This window comes from Mobula birostris, chromosome 1 (genome assembly GCF_030028105.1).
Source record: "Mobula birostris isolate sMobBir1 chromosome 1, sMobBir1.hap1, whole genome shotgun sequence".
Lineage (NCBI taxonomy): Eukaryota > Metazoa > Chordata > Chondrichthyes > Myliobatiformes > Myliobatidae > Mobula > Mobula birostris.
Window position 1 is genome coordinate 42,957,690 of NC_092370.1, and position 27,595 is coordinate 42,985,284.

The 27,595-nt window shown below is 40.1% G+C and overlaps 1 protein-coding gene across 1 annotated transcript in view; it reads right to left on the reverse strand.

Annotated features, from left to right (window-relative positions):
* rab2a (RAB2A, member RAS oncogene family) overlaps nucleotides 1–27,595 on the reverse strand; it is a 69,911-nt gene that overhangs the window by 23,474 nt on the left and 18,842 nt on the right. Inside the window, exons 3-6 of the mRNA XM_072254640.1 lie at nucleotides 23,374–23,441; nucleotides 14,532–14,614; nucleotides 12,567–12,659; nucleotides 7,584–7,695 (exon numbers count right to left, since the gene is read on the reverse strand). Coding sequence (XP_072110741.1) covers nucleotides 7,584–7,695; nucleotides 12,567–12,659; nucleotides 14,532–14,614; nucleotides 23,374–23,441 — 356 coding nt within the window. The remainder of the gene's footprint in view (nucleotides 1–7,583; nucleotides 7,696–12,566; nucleotides 12,660–14,531; nucleotides 14,615–23,373; nucleotides 23,442–27,595) is intronic.

The following is a 27,595-nucleotide window of genomic DNA, read 5'->3' on the forward strand; positions in this document are numbered from 1 at the left end:
AAAAAAGATGTAGGCAAAAGAAAGGTAACTATAGGTCAGTTAGTTTAACATCTATAGCTTGGAAAAAGCTTAAAGCTATCATTAAAGAAGAACTAGCGAGGCACCTGGAAAGAAATGAATCTATCAGGCAGACACAGCATGGATTCAGCAAAGGCAGGTCCTGTTTGACAAACTTACTGGAATTCTTAGAAGATATAACGAGTGCAGTGGATAGAGGAGAACAGACAGAAGTTATTTCCTTGGATTTCCAGAAGGCATTCGATAAGGTGCCACATAAAAGACTTAGCCATAAGATAAGGATGCACAGAGTTGGGGGGGGTGATGTATTAACACGGATAGAGGATTGGTTAACTAATAGAAAGCAGAGTTGGGATACATGGGTGTTACTCTGGTTGGCAATCAGTGGTGAGCGGAACTGAGTGTACTGTATCTAATTTTGCTGATGATATTAAATTGAGTGGAAAAGCAAATTGTGCAGAAGATACAGAGAGTCCGCAGAGAGATATAGATAGGTTAAATGAGTGGGCAAGGATCTGGTAGATGGAGTATAATTGGTAGATGTGAGGTCATCCACTTTGGAAGGAAAATTGAAAGAGCAGATTACTATTTAAATAGTAAAAAATTGCAGCCTGCTGCATACCTTATTAGGCTCCATTACTATTTTATCATGGAATCTCTAATACCTTACAATACCCAATTCTGCCCTAGGAATACAAAGCTTGTAAAAGAATTTTGTGTTTTTTTTAAAAAAAGGAAAGTGACTGAAATCAACTACCATCGAGAATTATGCTAACTCTTTCATTTTATATCTTTGTTTAAATTGCTCCCATCCTCATTAAGCTTCCTAAATTTCAACAAATCCAGAACTCAGTGACCTTTGCCCCTCTTAACGTATATAGACACTATCATGTCTATTCTTACCAAGTATCCTCGAGCCCCTGGACCTCAGCAAATGTATTTTGAAAGTTAATTGTCATTCTTGTTGTGAAGCTCTCTCATGCCCTCACCTCCAACCAAACATTTCAGCCTTCACCCCAAGTACCTGCTATTACCTTGTTAAATTAAGGAAAATTATATAGTCTATCAAATTTTAAAGGTCATTGTAACGCACAAGATTAAAAACTGTTTTATGAAGATTTAATCCCTCAAAACCTTGTTTCCTTAATCAAAAAAAAAATGTTCATTTTCACATCAGTTTTTTGTTAGGGGATCGCATTCCACAATTCTGCCTCTATGCCCCTAGTGACTACTGAAAAGTAAGTCTTCATTCCTACAATATGCCATAGTAATTGCTACACCTTTAGGTTTGCTCTTTTATGAGAAAGAGCAAATCATTTTTATAATACAGAATTCAAATTTTTTAATTGGCTGCAGCCATTTCATTCGATGTCTACTTTTAATGTGGTAATATTGTTAGTTGAGGAAGAACTACATGCTAGCAAGTCTGACAAATTGTCAGGAAAATGTTGGAATCTGTTCAGGGGATGGTTACAGGACATTTAGAAAATCAGGTTTTGAAAGAAAAATGGCATGTGACAATTCATTTTGAGGGCATGTAATGAACAATAAAATAAAGATTTGCTGAAGGGTGTATAGGATTAGACTATTCCAATTCCATTGTATCCAATCCCACCATGCCTTTACCACATTAAAATAGTCATCCTTGTTTCTCAGAATGGCCCTGTCACTTAACTTCTGTACCAACACCACTCTTCCATTTTAAAACTACTGTGTGCCTTTCTGCCATATTAGAAGTATGTGAAGACAAGAGCAGTGCAAGCTTTCAGCCATGGATCTATAGCTACATTTTTCAAACACAAATCTTTCCTTCAAGGATGTCCTCAAAAATTTCAGTCCCATAGAGTACTGTGCAGAAGTCTTGGGCACAAGTAAAAAAATCTGTAAAGCAAAGATGCCTTCAAAAATAATGAAATGAAAAGTTGCTCAATATCAAAAAAATTACTATAAAGAGCAGTAAACAGTAAAAAAAAATTAAATCAAATCAACTCAATATTTGATGTGACCACCCTTTGCCTTTAAAACTGCACCAATTCTTTTACGTGCACTATCATGCAGTTTTATGAGAAAATCAGCCAGTAGGTTGTTCCAAGCATCCTGGAGAACTTGCCACAGTTCTTCTGCAGACTTTTACAGTCTTGCAAACCTCTATCTTTCCAGATAATCCCAGGCAGTCTCGATGATTTTGAGATCTGGGCTCTGTAGAGGCCATACCATCTGAAACCATACAAAAATCTAGGGTGCAGTTACAAAATACACGTGGACTAAGATGTTAACTGTCCTGTGCTATCACCAGTGGGATCATCAGTTGATCTGCCACCTGTCTTCACAATTTTTGGCCCGCTTCTGATCAAGACTCCCTCGAGGTGGTGGGCCAGCAGTGCTAAAGCACCACCTCCCACTGGTGAGCTTAAGAACTTGGCATCTGCCTCTATCAGAGTTGTTGGTCACTTCCATCTCTACTGAGAGGTTTGCAAGATATGTATACACTGTCTGACTATCTGCCCCTCTAGACATACTTGGTCCACACCCATGCTGATCCTTCCTCTGCTGCCTCAGCTACAGCCCCGCTGGTTGACTTGATCTCTCTTCTAGTGAAGCCAAGGTCACGCAGCCACTTCTGGAGAGTGAACGCAATAAACCCACGGCAGCCTACTTCGAATGCATAGCATGAGACCTTCCACCCTCTGTCTCTGCACTCTGATCTTAACTCTGCATACTTGGTTAACTTGTGTTCATGGGCTTCATCAATGTTGTCTTCCCAGGGGACTGTGAGTTCACCAATAACAGCTTCTCTACTGGTGTCAGACCATAGGATTATATCTGGCGCAATGTTCTGAAAGCTATTTGCTCCGGGAAACTGCCTTTCCCGTCCAGATCAGCCTTGACACACCAATCATTGGCTGAAGAAAGTATGCTTGATCGTGAGCCTATGCTGTACACCCTTGACACGGAGCCTTCTTTCACAAATGATATTCGATGTTCTGTGCAGCATGGGGCATGAGATAAGTTGTGCTGCAGTACTCTCTGCTCAACCGCTTCTGTTACAACTTTGAGAACGTTGTTATGTCTCCAAGTTTACATGCAGCACACCTGCCTGTTTTATCTTCATACCAGGTGCTGAGGTTGGCAGGTGTTGGGAGCAGGTTGTATGCTGCTCTCCATAGAAAAGAAATGCGAAGCGGTTCCATCTGCCACAGAACATTCCAAGATAGGTGTCGTTGTTCAACACTTTCCCACCGGGTCTAAGCCCCTTGTTTGGCCAGGCCAGCTGTTTTAGTTAACCTCTTCTACCTCTCGTATTTCTTGTGTTACAAGCTCACGGCGCTCCTTACCTGTAGAAGATGACCACCACTTGTGGGTTGTCCATCCAAGTCCCTGGCGGCCTAGCTGGATAGCCCCAACCGTCTCCTTCTGCTTCAATCTAGACTCTGCCTCATCGACTGCTACACGGGCTGACCACTTCCTGCCTGATCTCACATCCGGCTGGGTGTTCTTGATGACAGGGTCTTTTGAGTCTCGAAGCATCAAGAATGATCTTACCTTGGCTACCTTGACCTCCACAACAAGGGATTGCACTGGGAGGGTAAGCTTCATCTGGCTACTGTGGATTGCAACACTGGTGAGGCTGCTCGGTACTCCAAGCCACTTCTTCACATACTTGTTGATCTTCCATTCCATTACCTCAACGTGGGACATTGCCACTTCATAGACAGTTAGTGGCCACATTATCCGTGGCATCAGTCTGTCCTGCAAGCACCACAACTTCAACTTGCCAGGCAAGCCACACTTGTCAACAGACATCAGACCTCTGCTGATCTGTTCTCCTGTCTCTTGAACCCTCCTGTTGTCTCTCAGCTCCTCTGTATACCATCACCCGAGGCTCTTAACTGGTTGGTCCTGAATAGATGGAATCTCCTCTCCACAAAGGGTGAAATGAAAGTCAACAAGCTTTCCTCTCCTGAGAACAAGGCTCCTTGACTTCTTGGTCTTGAACTTCATTCTTCCCCAACCCATTAGCTCCTCGAGTCTAGATAGTACATTTGCCACTGCCTCAGTGCTGGGACCCAAAAGGGTAAGGTTATCCATGAACGCTCGTATTGGTGGTAACTCCTCTCCGCCATCAAGTGCGACACCTGGTCCCACTGATTCTGCAGCCCTCACAATAACCTCCATGGCTAACACAAAAAGGACGGGTAAAATTGCACATCCCATTGGGATTCCAACATCCAAGCTCTGCCACCTAGTTGTAAACTGCTGAGTGGAAAACTTCATCCGGAAATAGTTGTAGTACTGCATAACAAAGTTCCTCACCTTAGCAGGAATCCATAGGGATTCCATCGCAAACTCAATCAGGACATGGGGAACAGAACAATATGCATTTGCCAGATCAAGCCAAACTACAGCCAGATTTCTTCTCAACCTTTTTGACTCCTGGATGGTATGCCATATCATACTAGAATGTTCAAGACATCCTGGGAAGCCTGGTATTCCTGCCTTCTGCATAGATGTATTTACTAATCCATTTTCAATCACAAATGAAGATATTCTTTCTGCCAGAATGCCAAACATAATCTTCCCCTCTGCATTCAGGAGTGAAATTGGTCAGAACTGATTCAATGTAGAAGAATTCCCTTCCTTCGGGATGTATACTCCTTCAGCCTCACTCCATGACAAAGGAACAACACCTTGTCTCCACACCACCTTTAACAATCTCCACAAGTATTTTCTCAGCTGTTCACACTTCTTGAACACCTTATAAGGCACTCCATTAGGTCTTGGCACTGAGCCTGACCTTGCCTTTCCGATGAACCGTTCGACTTCTGCCAGTCTGGGTTTTGACAGATCAAACTTCACTCCTGGCTTGGTAGGCTTCACAAGCCCTGAAATGTCAAGCGAAGGAACCTCCTGCTGTTCATTAGAGTAAGTGCTTGCTAGGTGGTCCTCAAGTTCTTGTTGAGAGATGTTAAGCTGCCCACTCTTACTTTGTTCAAACAGTTTCTTTGTGAACTTGAGGGTTCTCAAAGAACGACTTTCTTGCCTTCTCTCTCTTCCTTCTCTTTTTATGTTGTGACTCTGCACGACGGAGTGATGCTAACTTTATTCCAAAATGCTCTCGGAGATCAGCAAGCCCTGGCTTGTCACCCTCACTTGCTACCTTCCACCTCTGTCTCAATGATCTAAGCTCTCTCCTCAACCTACTAATCTCCTTTTGGCACCTGCTTGGCTGCTGTGTAGGCTTTGTTTTCTTCAACTCAACCAAACCAAACCTGTACTTTCCAACATCGTAAATCATATTGCCCATCACTTCCAACTTTCTCTTTGATGTTCCCCTGATAGCGTTCTCCGACATCATACTGATATCCTCATCAAATACACGCCAAGCTTTCTCATCTGCCATTGCTAGCCACCTGACCTTCCTCTTCTTCTCTACCTCCTCACCACCGCCATCATGTGAATGATTTACCTGGGTACTGTGGTCTGAAACTTGACCTGGGTTATCTCTCGGCTGACCTGGAGTATGATGACGCTCTCCAGAGTGAATCGCTGTGGCTTGTGAATCAGTGGTTGAAGAGATCACATCATCTGTGCTTGGTGAAGAAACCTCATCTTCATCCATGTTTGTACCTGCAAACATCTCAAACTTCCCTCCCACTTTTCTAAATGAATTCCAGATGTCTTCCTAAAAAGATGCTGCAACACTTATTGAAACCTAATTTGGCACTGGATAATAGCACTGTCAGCATTTGCTTACTGTAAAAATTGAATCTCTGTTCAGTTCTTTTCTGGGTTGCAGCAGTCATCTCTAGTCAGGGCCTTTGCATCTCTTATAGCCAACAGAACAATTATTCATCAATGAAACAATTCCTTCAAAAAGTTAGAAAGATAAAACTTTAATTGTCTACCTACAGAAAGTTTCAGCTATTTCCTTCCTGAGATTAAGGTTAATAGGACTTCACAACTGTTGAACTTATCCATGCATCTTAAAAGTACCCATCTAGCCACATGCAGAGTTTAATTCACACTTGAGAAACCTGAAGGCTAATTGATTTCAAGATCTTTTTTGCAAAGCTGTTATGCAATTTATAAGCTATTTGTCATTTTCAGCCCATCATATCATTCAAACATGAACTTTACCTCTAGTTATTTTGCTATTATTTTCTGAAATCATAATCTGAACACATCGCTTCTGTGCAAAATACTGACCTCTACTGGCAAAATGCAAATATTGAAAGTCAATGTACAACTGAAAATATGTAGAGTTTTTTTATGGCTATTTTATGGAAAGGTACTCAAAATACTTTTTTAAAAAAGGCAATTTTCATGCACATATTTTATTGGGTCCTAATGTACATTCTGGTCACAGTAGTGCAAAGGCAAATAATTATTTGGAGAAAAAGGATTTAAGTTAATCATCAGTTGAGGGCTTTAGAATAGCAAGGACAGTGAAAACAGTTACCTTGATGATCATGTCCAGAATAGAAGCATACCTGGGTGAGACTGAGTCCTTAATTGACTGTAATACTTGTCAATAGCATACTCCTATTACTGTCATTCCACCTGTTACTTAATTTCTTCACAGTATGATAGAAGTTTGCAATTACTCTAAAATAGCACATGCTGGTACAGCTGGCTGTGATATACTGCAAACTTGTTTAGATGGCTGTTAAAAACAAGGATTCTTAAAATGAAAATCTTATGGTACCTACAGTTGGTTTTGAGGTAACCCAGCTAATATGTTAGAAATCGATTCTGGAACTCTAGATCTTTTCACGATGCTGAATTTCACCATTTGCAAAAAGATAAAGAATACATTCAACTACTGTAACACAAAAAAATTCTTGAGGAACTCAGGTCAGGCAGCATCTATGGAAAGAAATAAAAAGTTAACATTTTGGGCAACACCCTGCTGAAACTTTGACTCTTTACTCCTTTCCACAGATGCTGCCTGACCTACCGAGTTCCTCCAGCATTTCATGTGCATTAATCTAGATTTTCAGCATCTGCAGAATCTCTTATGCTTATATCCAACTACAGTATTGAGTTTCCAAAACGGAATTAGAGAACATTTTCTCCTTTACCAACAAAAGTAGCAGGGTGGCTTGCTTGGCAATTGCCATTAATAAATACCACTCACTCTTTACAATTTATTGGCTATTCAGTAGAAATTTAATTTGGTATCAGCTAGTGCAGTATTAACAGGGTGAGAACATGAGATAGATCTTCACGTGACCTTCATAAATGAGGGTTAAAGATAAGCTGCTCCTTACAATCTTAAAAACTGTGTCTTTAATTATTGAAAGAACATTATTATTAATAGATAACTACTACTTCTACACTAGTAGCCTGAACGAAGGTAAAAGAAATTGTTGAAATGCATTTGTGAAATTGCAACCAATGACAATCAGTTAACAAGATTAAAAACACATCTATCTTCAATGCCCTAAGGAAAATAATCCAAGATAGACCTGGTTCAGAAAACATGTTTATACCCATTTTAATATTTCTACAACAAAATTGCTTTTAAAAATATAAACATCTTTAAAAATACTAAACCATCTTACTTCTTCAACATTGCAAGCAGTCTTTGCAGAGGTTTCCATGAAAATAAGGCCATGTTCTCTTGCAAAAGCCTCCCCTTCATCCTTCTTTACTTCCCGTCTTGACTCCAAGTCACTGAAAAATGTTTGATAATATTTAGAAATCATTTTATACTTCTAAAGATAGTTCTCCACAGTTGCTAGCTAATGCATGGAAAAAAGATAACTCATCTACTGCTGACTCTGTAATTTGGAGTCTTTTCACAAGATATCTGCAGATAATATTGATCAGAAATGTAAAATAATATGTAGTTTTTCAATATATGAAGGATTTCAGCCTGAAACGTCAATTGTTTATTCATTTCCATAGATGCTGCCTGACCTGCTGACTTAATCCAGCTTCTGTGTATGTTAACAACAGGAATTCTGCAGATGCTGGAAATTCAAGCAACACACATCAAAGTTGCTGGTGAACGCAGCAGGCCAGGCAGCATCTGTAGGAAGAGGTGCAGTCGACGTTTCAGGCCGAGACCCTTCCTGACGAAGGAACTGAAACGTCGACTGCACCTCTTCCTACAGATGCTGCCTGGTCTGTTGCGTTCACCAGCAACTTTGATGTGTGTTGTTTTGTGTATGTTGCTAGTTTTTAAAACCTCTATTTAATATAACACCACTAGTTTCCTATCATCTCATGTGATATCAGCTAATGCAATAAAGCCTAAACTTGCAAATACATGATGCAATAACCTTGCACAAAACTGCATCAACCCAATGAACCATTACAACTAAGATTAATTCCTTTGATTTTACCCATTCCCCTCCCCAAACTTTGTCTGCTGCTTATCTGACTCATTTCTTTTCCTTCTAACGAAGTGCCCAGAATCCAAAACATTATAACCATATAACAACTACAGCACGGAAACAGGCCATCTCGGTCCTTCTAGTCCGTGCCGAACTCTTACTCTCACCTAGTCCCACCAACCTGCACTCAGCCCATAACCCTCCATTCCTTTCCTGTCCATATATCTATCCAGTTTAACTTTAAGCGACAACATTGAACCTGCCTCAACCACTTCTGCTGGAAGCTTGTTCCACACAGCTACCACTCTCTGAGTAAAGAAGTTACCCCTCATGTTACCCCTAAAGTTTTGCCCTTTAACTCTCAACTCATGTCCTCTTGTTTGAATCTCCCCCACTCTCAATGGAAAAAGCCTATCCACGTCAACTCTATCAATCCCCCTCATAATTTTAAACACCTCTATCAAGTTCCCCCTCAACCTTCTACGCTCCAAAGAATAAAGACCCAACTTGTTCAAACTTTCTCTGTAACTTAGGTGATGAAACCCAGGCAACATTTTAGTAAACCTCCTCTGTACACTCTCAATTTTATTGACATCTGTCCTATAATTCGGTGGCCAGAAATGCACACAATACTCCAAATTTGGCCTAACCAATGCCTTATACAATTTCAACCTTACATCCCAACTCCTATACTCAATGCTCTGATTAATAAAGGCCAGCACACCAAAAGCTTTCTTCACCACCCTATCCACATGAGATTCCACCTTCAGGGAACTATGCACCATTATTCCTAGATAGCTCTGTTCTACAACATTCTTCAATGCCCTACCATTTACCATGTATGTCCTATTTTGATTAGTCCTACCAAAATGTAGCACCTCACATTTATCAGCATTAAACTCCATCTGCCATCTTTCAGCCCACTCTTCTAACTGGCCTAACTCTCTCTGCAAGCTTTGAAAACCTACTTCCATAACGCCACCCATCTTAGTATCATCTGCATACTTACTAATCCAATTTACCACCCCATCATCCAGATCATTAATATATATGACAAACAACATTGGACCCAGTACAGATCCCTGAGGCACACCACTACACACCTTTCTCCAATCTGACCAACAGTTATCCACCACTACTCTTCCGAAGTCCATATAGACAACATCCACCGCTTTACCCTCGTCAACTTTCTTAGTAACCTCATCAAAAAATTCAACTGTTAAACATGACCTTCCACACACAAATCCATGTTGACTGTTCCTAATCAGACCGTCTATCCAGATAATTATATATACCATCTCTAAGAATACTTTCCATCATTTTACCCACCACTGATGTCAAACACAGGCCGATAATTGCTAGGTTTACTCTTAGAACCCTTTTTAAACAATGGAACCACACAAGCAATATGCCAATCCTCTGGCACCATCCCTGTTTCTAATGACATTTGAAATATTTCTGTCAGAGCCCCTGTTATTTCCACACTAACTTCCCTCAAGTTCCTAGGGAATATCTTGTCCAGACCCAGAGACTAATCCACTTCTATATTCCTTAAGAGCGCCAGTACTTCCTCTTCTTTAATCATCATACTTTCCATAGCTACCCTTCTTGTTTCCTTTACCTTACACAATTCAATATCCTTCTCCTTAGTGAATACCGAAGAAAAGAAATTGTTCAAAATCTCCCTCATCTCTTTTGGCTTATCTGCTTCTCTTTCCACAAATGCTGCCTGATCTGCTGAGCACTTCATTTTAATTTCAAATTTTCAATATCTACAGCTTTTGATTTTCTTTCGCCTATTTCCATTTTTGTCAGTATGTTCACCACTCTTGCTCTCATCCCCAAGCTTTCTAACTACCCTCCAAACTGCACTTTGACAGGAAATATCCTGCATCACAAGTGCAAAATCTTCATCATGCCTGATAAAACCCCATGCAACCTCCTCCATTCTTACACCTTTGCATTGCTATATTTTTCAATACAGGTCACAATAAGGCCAATGTCAATAAAAGAGTAGGCATCTAACCTTCATTGGCTACACTTCACTGCAAAATCTGTAGGAAGCACCAGAGAAAGTGAATAGATTTGTTTCCATAGCATCAACCTGTTCTAGTATGAGTGGGAGGTGGGAGCAGCAATACCATATACATCATTTTACTCAGTCAACAACACATTTTTCACTGTTGAAAGATCAAATTATTGGAATTGTCAAATATCCCAACACAAGCACGTTCACTACAGAGAACAAGTGTTCAAGACGCATGTAACAGGATATCGAATAAATGTAACCTGACAAGCCACTTGTACAACAGCCTATTACTTTAGTACAATTGAAGCTTCCACAGATTACTATTCTATGACTTTACCTAGACAACTCCAACAATGAAGTGTTAGAAATAGGGAAAAAGGCAAAAGCAATGTTTCTTCCATAGCTATGTATAGTGGTGCTAGAAAGTTTGTGAACTCTGTAGAATTTTCTCTACTTCTGCATATGACCTAAAAAGTGATCAAATCTTCACTCAAGTCCTAAAACTAGATAAAGGGAACCCAATTAAATAAATAGCACTAAAACATTATACTTCATTTATTTATTTGGAAAAATCTTACATGTATTTGTTGGAAAAAGTATATGAACCTCTGGTAATACCTTCTACAAAAGCTATTTGGAGTCAGGTATTCCAATCAATGAAATGAGGTTTGGAGGTGTGGATTGTAGAGGTGCCCTGCCCTAGAAAAAAGACACACAGACACACACACACACGTCAAGTTACTGACTGAGCCTGCTCTTCTCTAGAAAGATCTGTTTATGTGCACCATGCCTCGATCAAAACAACTTTGAGAGGACCTTACAGGAATTGTAGAGATGCCTGAAGCTGGAAAAGACTACAAAAGCATTTCTAAAGACCTGGGTGTTATCAATCTACAGTTAAGAGAAATTGCCTACAAATGGAGGAAAGTCAGTATTGTTGCTACTCTCCCTAGGAGTGGGTGTCCCGCAAAGATCACACCAAGAGTACAAAATGCAATGCTGAAGGAGGTGTCCACTCTAAGAAAAATACTAATCAAGAATGGTGCTCATGGAAAGACACCAGGAGGAAATCACTGCTCTCCAAAATAAAAAAAATATTGTTGCCCATCTCAAGTTTGCAAAAGACCACCTGAATGTTCTACAATGCTTCTGGGACAATGTTCTGTGGACAGATGAAACAAAAGCTGAACTTTTGACAGAAATGTACACCACCATGCTTGGAGGAAAAAGGGCACTGCAGACCAACACCAAAACTTCATCCCAACTGTGAAGCATGGTGGAAGCAGCATCATGGTTTGGGGCTACTTTGCTGCCTCAGTGGCCTAGACAGCTTGCAATCGTTGAGGGAACAATGAATTCAAAATTCTATCAAGACATTTTACACGAGAATGTTAGGTAGCAGTCTGTCAGCTGAAGCTTAATGGAAGTTGGATAATGCAACATGACAATGAACCAAAAGACAAGAGTAAATCAACAGGAGAATGGTCTATAAAGAAGAAAATTCGTGTTTTGGAATGGCCAAGTAAAAGTCCTGACCTTAATCCTATAGAAATGTTATGGAGGAACCTGAAGCATCAGTTCATGCAAAAAGCCCACCGACATCCCAGAGTTGAAGCAGTTTAGTAAGGAAGAATGGCCTAAAATTCCTCCAAGCCAATGTGCAGGACTGATCAAGTTGGCGGAAATGTTTGGTTGAAGTTATTGCTGTACAAAGGGTCATACCAGTTACTAAAATCAAAGGTTCACAAACTTTTTCCAATACATGTAATATTGAATCATTTTTCTCAAATAAATGAAGTATGATTTTGTGTTATTAATTTAATTGGGATTTCTTTACCTAGTTTTAGAATTCTCAAACTTTCTAGCACCACCATCTAATGTAGTGATTACAATATACTTCAAAGCATTAAGTAGAGCAAATCAACTATCAAAATTAATGGTTAAAAATCAAGATACTTTGTGGGGACATGCTTTCAATGAATATAATTTCTGCCTTCAGCATTCTAATTTTCTTCTAGATCATTCCTAATAAAGAATACTTTTGCAGTGCAAAAATGCAATGTTTGGTATACATAACTGTGACAGCAACTATTCTTAGTATTGTTCCTTAATGTTTATTATGGATCTAAACAAAAAAGCATTTTTTTAAAAAATGGCACAATGTGTTAAAAATTTACCTCTTATTTCCAATAAGCATAATGACCATATTCGAGTTGGAATGCTGGCGAGCATCTTCTAACCAAGCTGTCAAGTGATTGAACGTGTCCCTTCTGTGTGTGGGGGGGGGAGAGAGAGAGAGAGGGGGGATTGTTATAGGATGGAAGAGGTCTCACTATTAAACAGAAACATTCATTTAGCTTACAATAAACTAATTTTATAACCCTCATTTTCTTAATACCAATATTTATCTCCTCTATCAAACCACAAATACATTTCTCCAATCAATTTTTACATTACTTCAATCTGACTTTCATTCCATTTAAACAGGAATATTTGCTTAATGTTTAATGGCATCAAGCAAGGTTTCAATCTTAAAACATTATCCTTCATTGATTCAACTTGGCAATGATAATCATCCACTGCTTTTTCCTGCAGCCTACAACAGTACCCTACCACACCTCTAAAATCTTCACCCTACCCTTTGATGGCACTTTACAATTTAAAACTACGTGTACTGAAATAATCAAGAGATCGCCAACAATGATCTCAGCAGTGCTCAGGTTTTAAAGACCAGTTCAGTGTCATGATGATGTGCCACCTGCAAGCAAATGGTCAGCCTTCATATATTTGATCAAGCTTTACTTCTATGCCACCATCTTCAACCACAAAGATCACCAGGTTAGCTTCAAATAATAGATAAAATCATGTCATGTTCTGTACAGACATGATCTGCAGTCACATATCCCTCCAATATAAAAACTAATTTTTATCTCTAGTTACCTCTGAACCCACACAATGTTTCAGAACAGCTTCTTCCATACTGCCAACAGATTTCTGGAAGGTCCATGAACACTACCTCACTATTCTTCCTTTGCACTATTTACTTGTTATTGTAAATTAATGCCAATTTTAAGACTGGCAAAGTATTGCTGCCACAAAACAAATTTCATCGCATGTCAGTGATAATAAACCCAATTCATTCTGGCTCTCATTCATTATCCTACCAAAAAGCTTTCACTGGTATGGTCTATCTTCATAAAATCATTCAGCTACATTATGTCATTCTAATTGAAACAATTATCTGTACCATTTGCCATATCTGTTTAATTGCCACAAAAGCTTCTCAGTGTTTATACTGGTTATGTCCTTTTAGTACTCAAGCAACCCATAAGCATCACTTACTGGAGAAACTTGCACCATATCCAAAGAAGTATTTGGATTATTCCCATCTTCAATTAAAGAGGGGAATGGTTATAAGAGCCTCAGGCAAGAATTGGTCATTTAAAGATCTTAGAGATAACATTAGTATTTACAAAAAATATTTCCAAATCTCGAATAGGCATTAAATATTTTGAACTAACATAAATTTTTAAAGTTCTGAGTTTGTCTTTAATTTTTTGAATATTTTGATGGAATATTTGAGAGATATACAGACACGTGTTTTCCAATAATAGGTCATTAGTCCCAGCTATTATGAAAGGCTTGGTTGAGCCAGTCAGCAAAGTTTTTCCACTCAGTTTGTGGGCTATGCTCTTTACGAATCAGAAACGTGCAGGATATTATTAAGAATTCTCCTCATGGTTTCAATAAATTCCTGCTGGGAGATTGCCAAAGGTAGGCTTTAATAATGTCAGTAATGAGCTGATACTACTGATCTCCTAACAGAAATGTTCCAAATAGCAAACTATCATCTCCAATTTAACTGCAACTCCCGTATTTAAGTTACTTAATTTTTTTTTTAAATGGGTGAAAGAAATTCAATGCAGTGACAAATAAATCAGATGGAAACGCAAGAATATCCAATTAAAGACTACTTTTTGTTAATGTAAATAAAGAAATTACTTTTAACTGCAGATTCAAATTGTTCTGCACATTTTCTTTAAATAAATTACACAATTTCAACTCTCAAGTGTCTCAAATGTAAAGAAAAAGACAAAATACTATTAGAACACATGAACAAAAAAACCAAGTCTGTAAATTACCTTGTGATGTCATAAACTAGCAAGGCACCAGCAGCTCCTCTATAGTAAGATCTTGTGATAGAACGGAAAGACTCCTGACCAGCCTAGAGAAAAAGATTTCGAAAACAAGTTTTTAAAGCAAAAATGGTTTAACATATGGATTACAAATATGCCTTTCCTGGGAAACATACTATTTAAAAATAAAATTTTATTATAAATTTTAACTTCAAGAATGTTTATTCTTATTGTCATTTTCTTGACACCATACTGATAATGGATTTCCAAACTGAATCTTCTCTCTCCTGGCTGAAACTACCATTTCTAACAGAAGTTCACCAAAAAAGACTGGAGAAAACTAGGTGGTGGAGAGGTACTTAAATAGGCAGTCAAGTACAGAGCAAGAAAGGCCAAGATTCGCAAACAAGAGAGAATCTGCAGATGCTGGAAATCCAAGCAACATATATAAAATGCTGGAGGAACTCAACAGACCAGGCAGCATCTATAGAAAAGAGTACAGTCAACAGCCTGAAACACTGACTGTTTACTCTTTTCCATAGATGCTGCCTGGCCTGCTGAGTTCCTCCAGCATTTTGTGTGTGTTGCAAGGCCAAGATTCTCCTCTTTTCCAGTTTAAGATGTGCAACGGCAAAAGATTCAACTAAGAACATTACTTATAACTTTTCTGAAGAAACTATGGTGAACCATCACCACGGACAGTGAGGAGGCAGGCAGAAGCAAGATTGGTTTAGGGATGAGCTGAGATGGGGCATTGTATTCAAGCCACCAGGGTTTCAGACAGAGTTCGTATGGCTGTTGAAGATGGAGTGAGTGTTTTGGACAGGAGTCGATGCAGAAGAGTTTAAATGCCCATTCACTTAACCCAGGTGCAAAATTGGATCATTTCAAGTGCCAAGCCGATTTGGTGAGATCAAGAACGGCTTCAGGCTGGGCAGCTCAGATGTATTGGGGTGCTAGGAATCTGGGTGTCAGAACATGGTACTACTCGGTGCTTGGACAATTTAAATGCCAGCCCAGATAGATTGGAAGTCTGAATGTCAAGTACGGAGGTGAGGATCAGGCTGATTTCACTCACTCTCCCGTGAATGATTATTCCTTCCTTTGTGGCACCGAGGCTCTGAACTGATCTGTCTGCAGTGCGTTACTGCCCCACTAGTGTGATAAACTGGTGACTGAGGCTTTCAGACTACTCCGGGAGCAGATCCGGGACTCAGCCTGGCTCGGGATGCTGTTGGCTTGCTTCTATTGTTTGCATGATGCATGCTTTATTTCCCTCTTTCTTTTGCTGTGCAGTGGTTTTTGGCCTTTTTTTTTTTAAATGGGTTATCCGGGTCTCTTGCTTCTTGGCTGTCTGTAAGCAGACACATTTCAAGGTCTACAATTTATACATTCTTTGAAAACAAATGTTATTTGAATTTTAATTAGGTGGAGTAGAAAGGTTTGTCTATATACCAGCTCTAAGGAGAAAAACTATTGAAACTACAGGAAAGATTGTTACATACTGCTCGATAGGCCATTTCAGAGAGCAGCTGACAACCACATAAGTTAAGCGTAACAAATTTCCTTCACAATAAACCAGTTCCATGAACATATTTTATTGATAAGAGTTCCTTGAAATATGGAACAGCACCACGTGTTCGTCAGGATAGAAGTAGAATAATAGTACAGATGAAGGCTGAGGAACTGATACAGGGCACAGGGTTTCAGATTTCTGGATCACTGGGATCTCTTCTGGGGGAGGTATGACCTATTACACTTGAACCAGAGGGGGTACAAAATAGTTGTAAACAGGTCAACTGCTGGGGAGAGATTAATTTGGCAGGGGGATGAGAGCCAGTGTGATAGGGCTTACAATGGAGGAGTTGGTTTACAAATAAATGCAATGTTTAATGAGACTAAGGAAGGACAGACAGATGATAGGGCTAAGTTGCAGTCAGTTGATGAGCTGAAGTGTAGCATGGAGAGAAAAATCAAAAAGGATGATGAAGGTGTCATATTTGAATACATGTAGTATACGGAATAAAGCAGATGACCATATAGCACAGTTAGGGATTGGTAGTTATGTTGTTGTGAGCATCACTGAATCGTGGCTGAAAGATCGTAGTTGGGAGCTTAACATCCAAGAATACACATTGCATCGCAAAGGTAGGGAGGCAGAGGGGGTGGTATGGCTCTGTTGGTAAAAAATGAAACCAAATCTTTTGAAAGAGGTGACATAGGATCAGATGATGTAGAATCCTTGTGGGCAGAGTTAAGAAACTGCAAGGGTAAAAAGACTGATAGGAGTTATATAGTGGCCTCTAAACGGTAGTCAGAATGTGGGATATAAATTAAAATGCGATGCAGAAAAGGTGTGTAAAAACAGCAATGTTATGATGCTCATGAGGGATTTCAATATGCAGGTAGACTGGGAAAATCAAGAGGACATATAACAAAATGTTAGGGAACTGGGAAGCTTTTAAAACCAACAGTAGGCAACTGCAAAACTATTAGGAGATGATGATGATGACGACATCGACTCAGACATGACAGGCCAGCGTCAGGCATTTTCATGCCTTACAAGGTGCAGTTCGAAAGGCTGTGTGGGGCGCCACTCTTCACACAGACATTTCACAGTATTATTTTACAGGCCCAGTTGCGAGACCGACATCAACCTGGCGCGGATGGAGAGCGCACACAGGGGCAGTCTGTCACTGGATCGAACTAGGGAACCTCCGTTCTCGAGCCCGGCGCTGATCTCACTGTGCCATCAGCTGACCAAAGGAGAGAAATGAGGAAATATGAAAGTAAGCTAGCCAGTGATATCAAAGAGGGCACCAAAAGTCTCTTCAGATATGTAGAGAAAAAGGGGCAAGAGCAGATATCAGACCACTGGAAAATTACACTGGAGTGTAGTAAAGAGGGACAAATGAATGAGACAAGCTTCAACGGAGTGAGGCTTCAGTCAGAAAAGGTCAAGATTAAGTTTTTTTCCCCTTTCCTTCTTTATATTTGCTCAGCAGACATGCCAGGTACGATAGTTAAATGCTTCTCTTGCAGGATGTAGGAAGGCAGGGAGACCAGCTACAGCTCCTAGCAATCTGCATTAAGGAATTAGAATTGGAACTGGATGAACTCAGGATCATTCAGGAGGCTGAAGGGGTGATAGAAAGGACATACAATGACAGGGTTATATCCACAGGAAACTGGATAACAATCAGGAAGGGTAAAGTGGTTAAGGAGCCAGTGCAGAGAACATGTGGCCAGCCCCCTCAACAACAGGTATATCACTTTGGATACTGATAGGGTATGACCTAACAGAGGAAAGTCACACCGGTTGAGTCTCTGGCTCTGTGATTCAGAAGGGAAGGCAGAAGAAGAGAATCAAGAATCAGGTTTATCATCACCAGCATGTGACGTGAAATTTGTTAACTTAGTAGCAGCAGTTCAATGCAATACATGTATAGAAAAACAAAATAAGTAAATCTTATTCAGTATACTTTATGTTGAATAGATTTTTAAAAAATGCAAAAAACAGAAATACTATACATTAAAAAAAAGTGAGGTAGTGTCCAAGGAATGTCCATTTAGGAATCGGATGGCAGAGGGGAAGAAGCTGTTCCTGCCTGAGTCACTGAGTGTGTCTTCAGGCTTCTGTACCTCCTACCTGATGGTAACAGTGAGAAAAGGGCATGCCCTGGGTGCTGGAGATCCTTAATAATGGATGCCATGTGATTAGGGGAAAGGACAGGAGGTTCTGTGGGTGAGAAGAAGATTTCCGATGATATGTTGCCTCCTAGATGCCAGGATCCAGGACATCTCAGATTGAGTCCTCAACATTCATAAGTGGGAGGGTGAACAGTCATAAGTCGTGGCCCATGTAGGCACTAATGATATGGTAGGATGAGTGACGAGGTTCGGCATAGTGAGTTCAGGGAGTTAGGTACAAGGTTAAAAGGCAGGACCTCCAGGGTCGTGGCCTCAGGATTGCTACCAGTGCCACGCGCTAGTGAGGCCAGAACTAGGAAGATTATACAGTTTAATGTGTGGCTAAGGAGTTGGTGTAGGAGGGAGGGTATAAGATTTTTGGATCAAAGGGTTCTCTTCCAGAGAAGGTGTAACCTGTATGGATGGGTCAGTTTGTACCTGAAGTGGAAGGGGACCAATACCCTAGCGGAAACTGTTAATGATGCATGGTGGGGATAAAACTAGTCACAGAAATTTAGGAATCAAAATGTCGATCATGGTACAAATAAGTGTCTTGAGCTTCATGTGTTGCAATGCAAGTAGTATCGTAGGAAAGGCAGATGATCGTGCTGAAGATGAAGTAGCTGGTTTACAAACAGAGGCTGTCTGTGGTGAGGACAGGCTGTTGATAGGGGAATGAACAGGATGAGTTGCAATGAAAAAGGCAGACAAAACCAAAAAGGGTGAATTTAGGACAGAAGGTGCTGTATTTGAATGGGCACAGTATACGGAGTAAGATAAGTGAACTTGCACCACAGTTGCAGATTGGCATGCATTACATTGTAAACATCACTGATTCATGTCTGAAAGAAGCTGGGAACTTAACATCCAAGGATACACATTGTATCGAAAGGACAAGCAGGAAGGCAGAGGGGCCAGAGTTGCTCCGTCTAGAGATGTGAACTTCCCGCTATTCAGGACATTTACAAAGACAGGTGTGTAAAAAGGGCCCCAAGAATCACTGGAGACCCGAGTCACCCCAGTCAAACTGTTCTAGCTGCTACCATCCGGGAAGTGGTACCACAGCATAAAAGCCAAGACCAACAGGCTCCGGGACAGCTTCTTCTACCAGGCCATCTTAACCAGACTGCTTAAGGCATGCTGACACAACTGTATTTCTATGTTATATTGATTACCCTGTTGTACATAATATTTATTATAAATTACTATAATTTCACACTGCACATTTAGACTGAGACGCAACGTAAAGATTTTTACTCCTCACGTATATGAAGGATGCAAGTAATAAAGTCAATTCAATAAAAGTGAAATCAAATCATTAGAACGATGTGACAGAGGGTCAGAAGGTGTTAAATCATTGTGGATCGAACTAAGTAACTGCAAGGGTAAGAAGACCTTGATGGGAGTTGTATACAGACCCCCAAACAGTAGTAAGGATGTAGCCTACAAATTACAACAGGAGATAGAAAACACATGCCAAAAAAGGGGTTTTTTCCTTATGCTCATTTTCCCAATTATCTGCATGGTGCTGGATTCCAGGAGGGGGATTTTCTAGAGTGCCTACGAGAAAGTGTTTTAAGAACAGATCATGGTTGAGTCCACTAGAGAATCAGCTATTCTGGATTGGGTGATATGCAAAGAACCTGAATCAATTAGGGCAGGGGTCCCCAACCTCTTTTGCACCGCGGACCACTTTAATATTGACAATATTCTTGCAGACCAGCCGACGGAAGGGGGGTTCAAGTTCAACAGTGCGTGACAGGGAATGAGGAAAGATGCAGCTGACACATATCGTTTCATATCGCCAAATCATATCGTTTCCTCGCGGCCTGGTAGCACATGCTCTGTGGCCCAATACCAGTCCATGGCCCGGTGGTTGGGGACCACTGGATTAGGGTGCTTAAGATAAAAGAACAGAGGGGAAATTATCATAATATGATCGAATTCACCCTGAAATTTAAGAAGGAGAAACTAAAGTCAGGTGTATCAGTATTACATAGTGGAGTAAAGGGAATTACAGAGGCACGAGAGAGGAGTTGGCAAAATTCGATTTGAAAACAACACTGGCAGGGTTGACAGCCCAGCAGCAATGACTGGAATTTCCGGAAGCAACTTGGAAGGCACAAGAGATATACATCCCAAAGAGGAAGAAGTATATAAAGCAACGATGACACAACCATAGCTAACAAGAGAAGTCAAAGCCAACATAAAAGCCAAAGAGAGCATATCATTGCACAAAAGTAAGTGGGAAGTTAGAGGATTGTGAAGCTTTTAAAAACCAAGTCATAAAGATAAAGATGGAACATGGATACAAGCTAGCCAACAATATTAAAGAGGATACCAAAAGTTTCTTCTGATACAAAGTGTAAAAGAGAGGCAAGGGTGGTATCAGACTACTGGAAAAGGATGCGGCAGAGGTAGTAATGGGTGGAGGGGTAAAGAGGAGAACAAGCAAATGGCAGACAAACTGAATAAATATTTTGCATCAGTCTTCACTGTGGAAGATACTAGCAGTAAGGTGGAAGTTTCAGGTGTCAGGGATCATGAAGTTTATGAAGGTACAATTACTAAGGAGAAGGTTCTTGGGAAACTGAAAGGTCTGAAGGTTGATAAGTCACCTAGACCAGATGGTGTACACCCCAGGATACTGAAAGAGGTGACTGAAGAGATTGTGGGGGTATTGATGATGTTTCAAAACTCATTAGATTCTGGAATGGTTCCAGAAAACTGGAAAATTGCAAGTGTCACTCCACTGTTCAAGGAGAGACAGAAGAAAGGAAACTATAGACCAGTTTTTTTAGACTGGTATTAGGGGTTGGGAATTTGTTGGGAGTCAATTATTAAGGATGTGGTCCATGGTACTTGGAAGCACATGAAAAAATGGGCCATATGGTTTCTTCAAGGGAAAATCTCGCCTGACAAATCTGTTGGAATTCTTTGAAGAAATAACAAACATGATAGACAAAGGAGAATCAGTTGATGTTAAGTACAAAGAAGGCCTTTGACAAGATGCCACACAAGGCTACGTAACAAACTACAACTCTATGGTATTACAGGAAAGATTCTAGCATGGATAAAGCAGTGGCTGATTGGCAGGTGGCAAAGAGTGGGAATAAAGGGAGCCTCTTCTAGTTGGCTGCCAGTGACTAGTGGTGTTCCATAGGGTTGTGATGGGACCAATTCTTTTTACGTCATATATCATTGATTTGGATGATGGATTTGGCTTTGTTGTAAAGTTTGCAGATGATATGAAGTTAGGTGAAGGTGCAGAGAGTTTTGAGGAAGTAGAGACACTACAGAAGGACTTAGATAGATTAGGAGAATGAGCAAAGAAATGGCAGGTGGAATAGGGTGTCAGGAAGTATATGGTCAAGCAATTTGACTGAAGGGTAGACTATTTTCTAAATGGAGAGAAAATATAAAAAACAGAGGTACAAAAAGACTTGGGAGTCCTTGAGCAGGATGCCAAAAAGGTGGAGTCTGCTGTGAGAAAGGTAAATGCAATCTTAGCATTCATTTCAAGAGGACTAGAATATAAAAGCAAGGATGTAATGTTGAGACTTTATAAAGCACTGGTGAGGCCTCACTTGGAGTACCATGAGCAGGTTTGAGCCCCTCATCTTAGAAAAGATGCGTTGAAACTGGAGAGGGTTCAAAGGAGGTTCACGAAGATGATTCCAGGATTAAATAGTTTGTCATGTGAAGAGTGTTTGATGGCTCTGGGCCTGTATTCACTAGAAATCAGAAGAATGAGGGGTGACCTCACTGAAACCTATCGAATGGTGGAAGGATTTGATATAGTAGATGTGGAGTGGATTTTTCCTATGAAGGAAAAGTCTAAAACCAAAAGACACAGCCTCAGAATAGAGGGGCGTCCTTTTAGAACGAAGATGAGGACTGATTTCTTTAGCCAGAGTGGTGACTCCGTACAATTCTTTGCCACAGGCAGCTGTGGAAGCCAAGTCTTTAAGTACAGTGCCTATAAAAAGTATTCACGCCCCCCCTAGAAATTTTCATATTTTATTGTTTTACAACATTGAATCACAGTGGATTTAATTTGGTTTTTTTAACACTGATTAACAGAAAGACTTTCATGTCAACATGAATGATCTCTACAAAGTGTCCTAAATTAGTTACAAATATAAAAAGCAAAATTATTGATTGCTTAAGTATTCACTCCACCTCACCCCTTCAATGTGGCACATGAAATCATCACTGGTGTAGTCAAATAGTTTTTGAAGTCACATAATTAGTTAAATGGAGATCTGTTTTGGAGACCTGTGTGCAGCCTTTATCTGGAAGGTCCAACTGCTGGTGAGTCAGTATCCTGGCAAAAATTACACCATGAAGACAAAAAAACACTCCAAGCAATTCAGCAAAAAGGCTATTGAAAAGCAGAAGTCAGGAAATGGATACAAAAAAATTTCCAAGTTACTGAATATCCCTTGGAGTACAGTTAACCATCAAGAAATGATAAGAATATGGCACAAGCTGTAAATCTGCCTAGAGCAGGCCATCCTCAAAAACTGAGTGACCATGCAAGGGGACTAGTGAGGGAAGCCACCAAGAGACCTACGACAACACTGGAGAAATTACAAGCTGACATTCAAGGTGGCCCAGAGGAGGTTAACCAGAATGATTCCAGGAATGAAAGAGTTAACATACGAGTGTTTAATGGCTCTGGGCCTGTACTCACTGGAGTTCAGAAGGTTTAGGGGGGATTCTCATTGAAACTTAACAGATATTGAAAGGCCTAGATCAAATGCATGTTGAGAGAATGCTTCCTGTAGTGGGTGAGTACAGGACCACAGTGTACATCCTCAGGATAGTGGGAAGTCAATTTAGAACAGAGATGAGGAGGAATTTCCTTCAGAGAGTAGTGAAAAATGTCTAAAGAGAAGTCTCAAAATTTCAATTTACAGAAATGTACTAAAATAAGATTGCTTTTTGCAAATGTTAACAAAGTGAAAGCAATAAATTGAATTTTGCTAGCAGGTTCAATACCAGGAGCCAGAATTGATGGAAATAAGAAATCAACTGCATGTCAATCATGTGTCTTGGAAAAAGCATGACAGTTGCTTGAATGCAACTTCAGATAATTATTTTACCAATTAGATATGGCATTCAAATATTCTGTCTAAAATTGAGAAAGACTTACAGTATCCCAAATCTGAAGTTTTATCTGTTTCCCATCGATGGTTATCATTCGAGCTCCAAATTCTACACCTGAATAAAAATTAGAAAGGAATCATTAGTGGTTTGAATGTAAGAGAACAGCTTCAGATTACCAATCCTGAATAAGGCAATTTAGATTAAAAAGTGTACAAAATGTTTTCTCTCATTTAACATAATGCTTTGCCAAGTGGCCCTCACATCTTCCGTGATGAAGTGCTTTACAAAGCTGGTCAAGAGCAGAATCAACTCCTGGTCTGAGTAAGGACCTGGACCCACTGCAATTTGACTACCGCCACAAAAGGCTGACAACAAATAATCTCATTGACTCTCCAATCAGCCTTGATACACCTGGACAAACGCAATACATGCATTAGGCAACACACATCAAAGTTGCTGGTGAACGCAGCAGGCTAGGTAGCATCTCTAGGAAGAGGTACAGTCCACGTTTCGGGCCGAGACACTTCATCAGGACGAAGGGTCTCGGCCCGAAACATCAACTGTACCTCTTCCTAGAGATGCTGCCTGGCCTGCTGCGTTCACCAGCAACTTTGATGTGTGTTGCTTGAATTTCCAGTATCTGCAGAATTCCTCGTGTTTACGTGCATTAGGCTGCTGTTTAATCAATTACAGCTTGGCGTTGAACACCATCTTCACCTCAGTACTAATCAACAAGCTTCAAAACCTGGGCCTCTGTACCTCCCTCCGCAAAAAGATCGTCGACTTCCTTATCAGAAAATTACAGTTAGTGTGGATCGGTAATAATATATCCTCCTTACTGACAATCAACAGGCATAGCTCAAAGATGTGTGCTTAAGCCCACTGCTCTACTCTCTCTGCACTCATGACTGTGGCTAGATACAGCTCAAGCAACACCTATAAATTTGCCGATGATACCACTGTTGGCAGAATCAGTTGGTTGAGTGGTGGCACTCAATGTCACTAAGACCAAGGAACCAATTGTAAAATTGAGGACTGTTAAATTGGGAGAAATCAAACCAATCTTCAATGAGGGGTCAGCAGTGGACAGGGTGAGCAACTTCAAGATGCTGTGTGTCAGCATCTCAGAGGATGTATCCTAGGTCCAAAACATTGATGCAATCATGAAGGCACAATACTAGCAATACCTTTAAGAGATGGAGGAGATACAGTATATTACCAAGGATTCTACCAAATTTCTACAGGTATATAGTGGAAAACATTCCGATTGGTTGCATTACTGTTTGCTAAGAAGGCTCCAATGCAAAGGATCAAAAGAGACTTGTAGACTTAGACAGCTCCACCATTTGCCCCAACATCGAAGATAACTTCAAGAGGTGGTGTCTCAAGAAAGCATCATTAAGAACCCTCATCATCAGACATGCCTTCTTCTCATTACTACCATCAGGGAGGAGTTAAGAGCCTGAAGACCCACACTTAATGTTTTAGAAGCAACTTTCCCTCCACCAGAATATTTTAAATTTTCCTATTTCTTTCATTTATCAATTCTTAAGTTTCTCTCAATTCTCCAAGATGCTCATTTAGAAATCCTCATGGTACAGAAAAGGAAAAGATCAACTGCTCCATCAGACCATTTACATTCTAACCTACGAGAGGTGATTGATAAGTTTGTGGCCTAAGGTAGGAGTCAATTTTAGAAAACCTAGCACATTTATTTTTCCAACATAGTCCCCTCCTACATTTACACACTTAGTCCAGCAGTCGTGGAGCATACAAATCTTGGACCTCCAGAAAGTGTACACAGCAGGGGTGATTGATAAGTTTGTGGCCTAAGGTAGAAGAAGATGAGTTATACACACGCACATGCAGTTCAACTCTGAGTGATTATGCAGAAAGTTCAAAGTTAATAACTCATCAGTTAATAATTCATCAGGGATGATTGATAAGTTCATGGCCTAAGGTAGAAGGAGATGAGTTATTAACTTCAAACTTTCTGCATAATGACTCAAAGAGTTGACCTGCATGTGCATGTAACGAGAGCTGTATAACTCATCTCCTTCTACCTTGCCACAAACCTATCAATCACCCGTCTGTGGACACTTTCTGGAGGTCCAAGATCCGTATGCTCCACGACCACTGGACTAAGTTTGTAAATGTAGGAGGGGACTATGTTGAAAAATAAATGTGCTAGGTTTTTTTAAAATTGACTCCTTCTACCTTAGGTCACAAACATATCAATCATCCCTCATATGTATCTGTAATTTGATTCCATTCCTTAATTTGAAATATCTCACACAAGGAAAGACAAGACAAACTCTTTATTCACAAATGAACCAAATTCACACCTCTTCCATCAGCAAAAGACATACAGGAACTTCTACAAAAACCCTAACATGGTGGAACCCAACCATGCTGAAATTATGCAACACGCATCAAAGTTGTTGGTGAATGCAGCAGGCCAGGCAGCATCTCTAGGAAGAGGTACAGTCGATGTTTCGGGCTGAGACCCTTCGTCCTATTAAACAGTTGATTCTAATATTTGACTCAGGGAATGAACAAGCTTGCGGATCAGGAAAGGGTTTAAGAAATGAGGATATCAGAAAGAGGTATAGGATTCAAGATCAAGGTTCGTGGAAGGACAGTAGCCGAGTGCAGGGAGACAATGGGTTAAAACCGGATGACAGTGGAGGTGGAGTAAATGAGCAAATAGATTAAAGGTCCTGGCAACTGGTACTGTGGCTCCCCGTAGTGCAGCACACCAGAGAAAATCTCAAAAGACTGCAGCAGCACTGCACTCCAAGACACCTGTTCACACGCTGCTGGATCGAAGAGGATGTGGAATACGAGGGCAAGTTGACAAAATTTAAGTGATAGTATTTTTTAAACAAATTCCATAAGAGCAAATTTATCCCAGCACTGGTACCAATTTTTGGTACCAGTTTGCAAACTCCATAAATTTCTGTTACCTGTACTGCTGTATCACAGGGTCACCTGTAGTATTTTTTTTATTTTTCTTAAAGTTGCAAATTCCCTTTAAAATTATAACACATGACATTTACATAGAACATTCAAAGTTGTCTAAAGGCACTTTAGAAAAACAAACAGGGTTATTAGGAAAGGTTACCAAAAGCTGTATTTTGAAATAAGACAGCAGTGAAACAGGCACGAGGAAAAAGCAAGTAGAAAACAGACTCTGAAAAAGATACAAAGAAAGCTTCCAAGGAACCATCAAGAGCAAGTGATCAAGGCTGAACATAGAACACAACAATGAGACTATGATGTTAATTCCATTAATAGCACACGGTGTTCAATACTAGAGTCAAAAACAAGATCATAAATTTCTATTTCAGATGCCATTAGGTTCTTCTCAGTAGCAAACATCATTGACCTTTGAATTAAGTAGCCAGCTCAGTAAGTAGCTATATCCTTTTCAGAAAGAAACTTCCAGAGGCACTTAATATTATTGTATGCAATAGACATATTCCTACGCAGTGTACGATCATCCCTCACGCAAAATCCATAGCGATTGTTGCCCACACCCACTAATCATCCACAATAGTCTTTACGACTTACGAAGCTTGCTATTATGCCATTCTCAGTACGATTCAAAGAGGAGTGGATTTTACATTGCTGCTACATGACTAAATTGAAAACAGTCCATTTTCATGCTTTTATGCACTTAAGAAGTTTGACCAGGATGAAAGCATTATAATTAAAATAAAGGATTCTGGAGTTTGGGGATAATTGAAAGAGTAGTAAAGGGAGGCACATGGATAGTTCAGATGATTGAGAACAAGAAGAGGTAGATTATACCGTAATGTATTTAATTCTCCAGGCACTGATTAACTGGCTTTGTTTGCTAACAAGTATCACATGGTTTGACAGCACTTTAAACAAGAAATGAAACATTAAATATCAGCACTTAGTTAGCGACTGGCAAATTAAGTAAAACAGCTCAGTGCTAATTGCGGCTGTAACTAAAAACTGAGCAGTGTGGAGGAAACAGGCCAAGAATAACAAAGGCATAAACCGACCAAAAGACCACTTGGGCAACATTTTAAATCTTCAATTTAAATACAATCACTGCATATGCCACTGCTGTACAGATAGGGTCAACCATGCCAAAGTCAATAACACAGTCTTTGTATCAACCAGCGCAAAACTGCACTTTAACACCAAAGAGAACTCACATTCCATTCCACTGTTCACTAGCTTTAGACCAACTGTATACTATTTTAATGAACACATCCAAATAAGGCTGCCTTGTT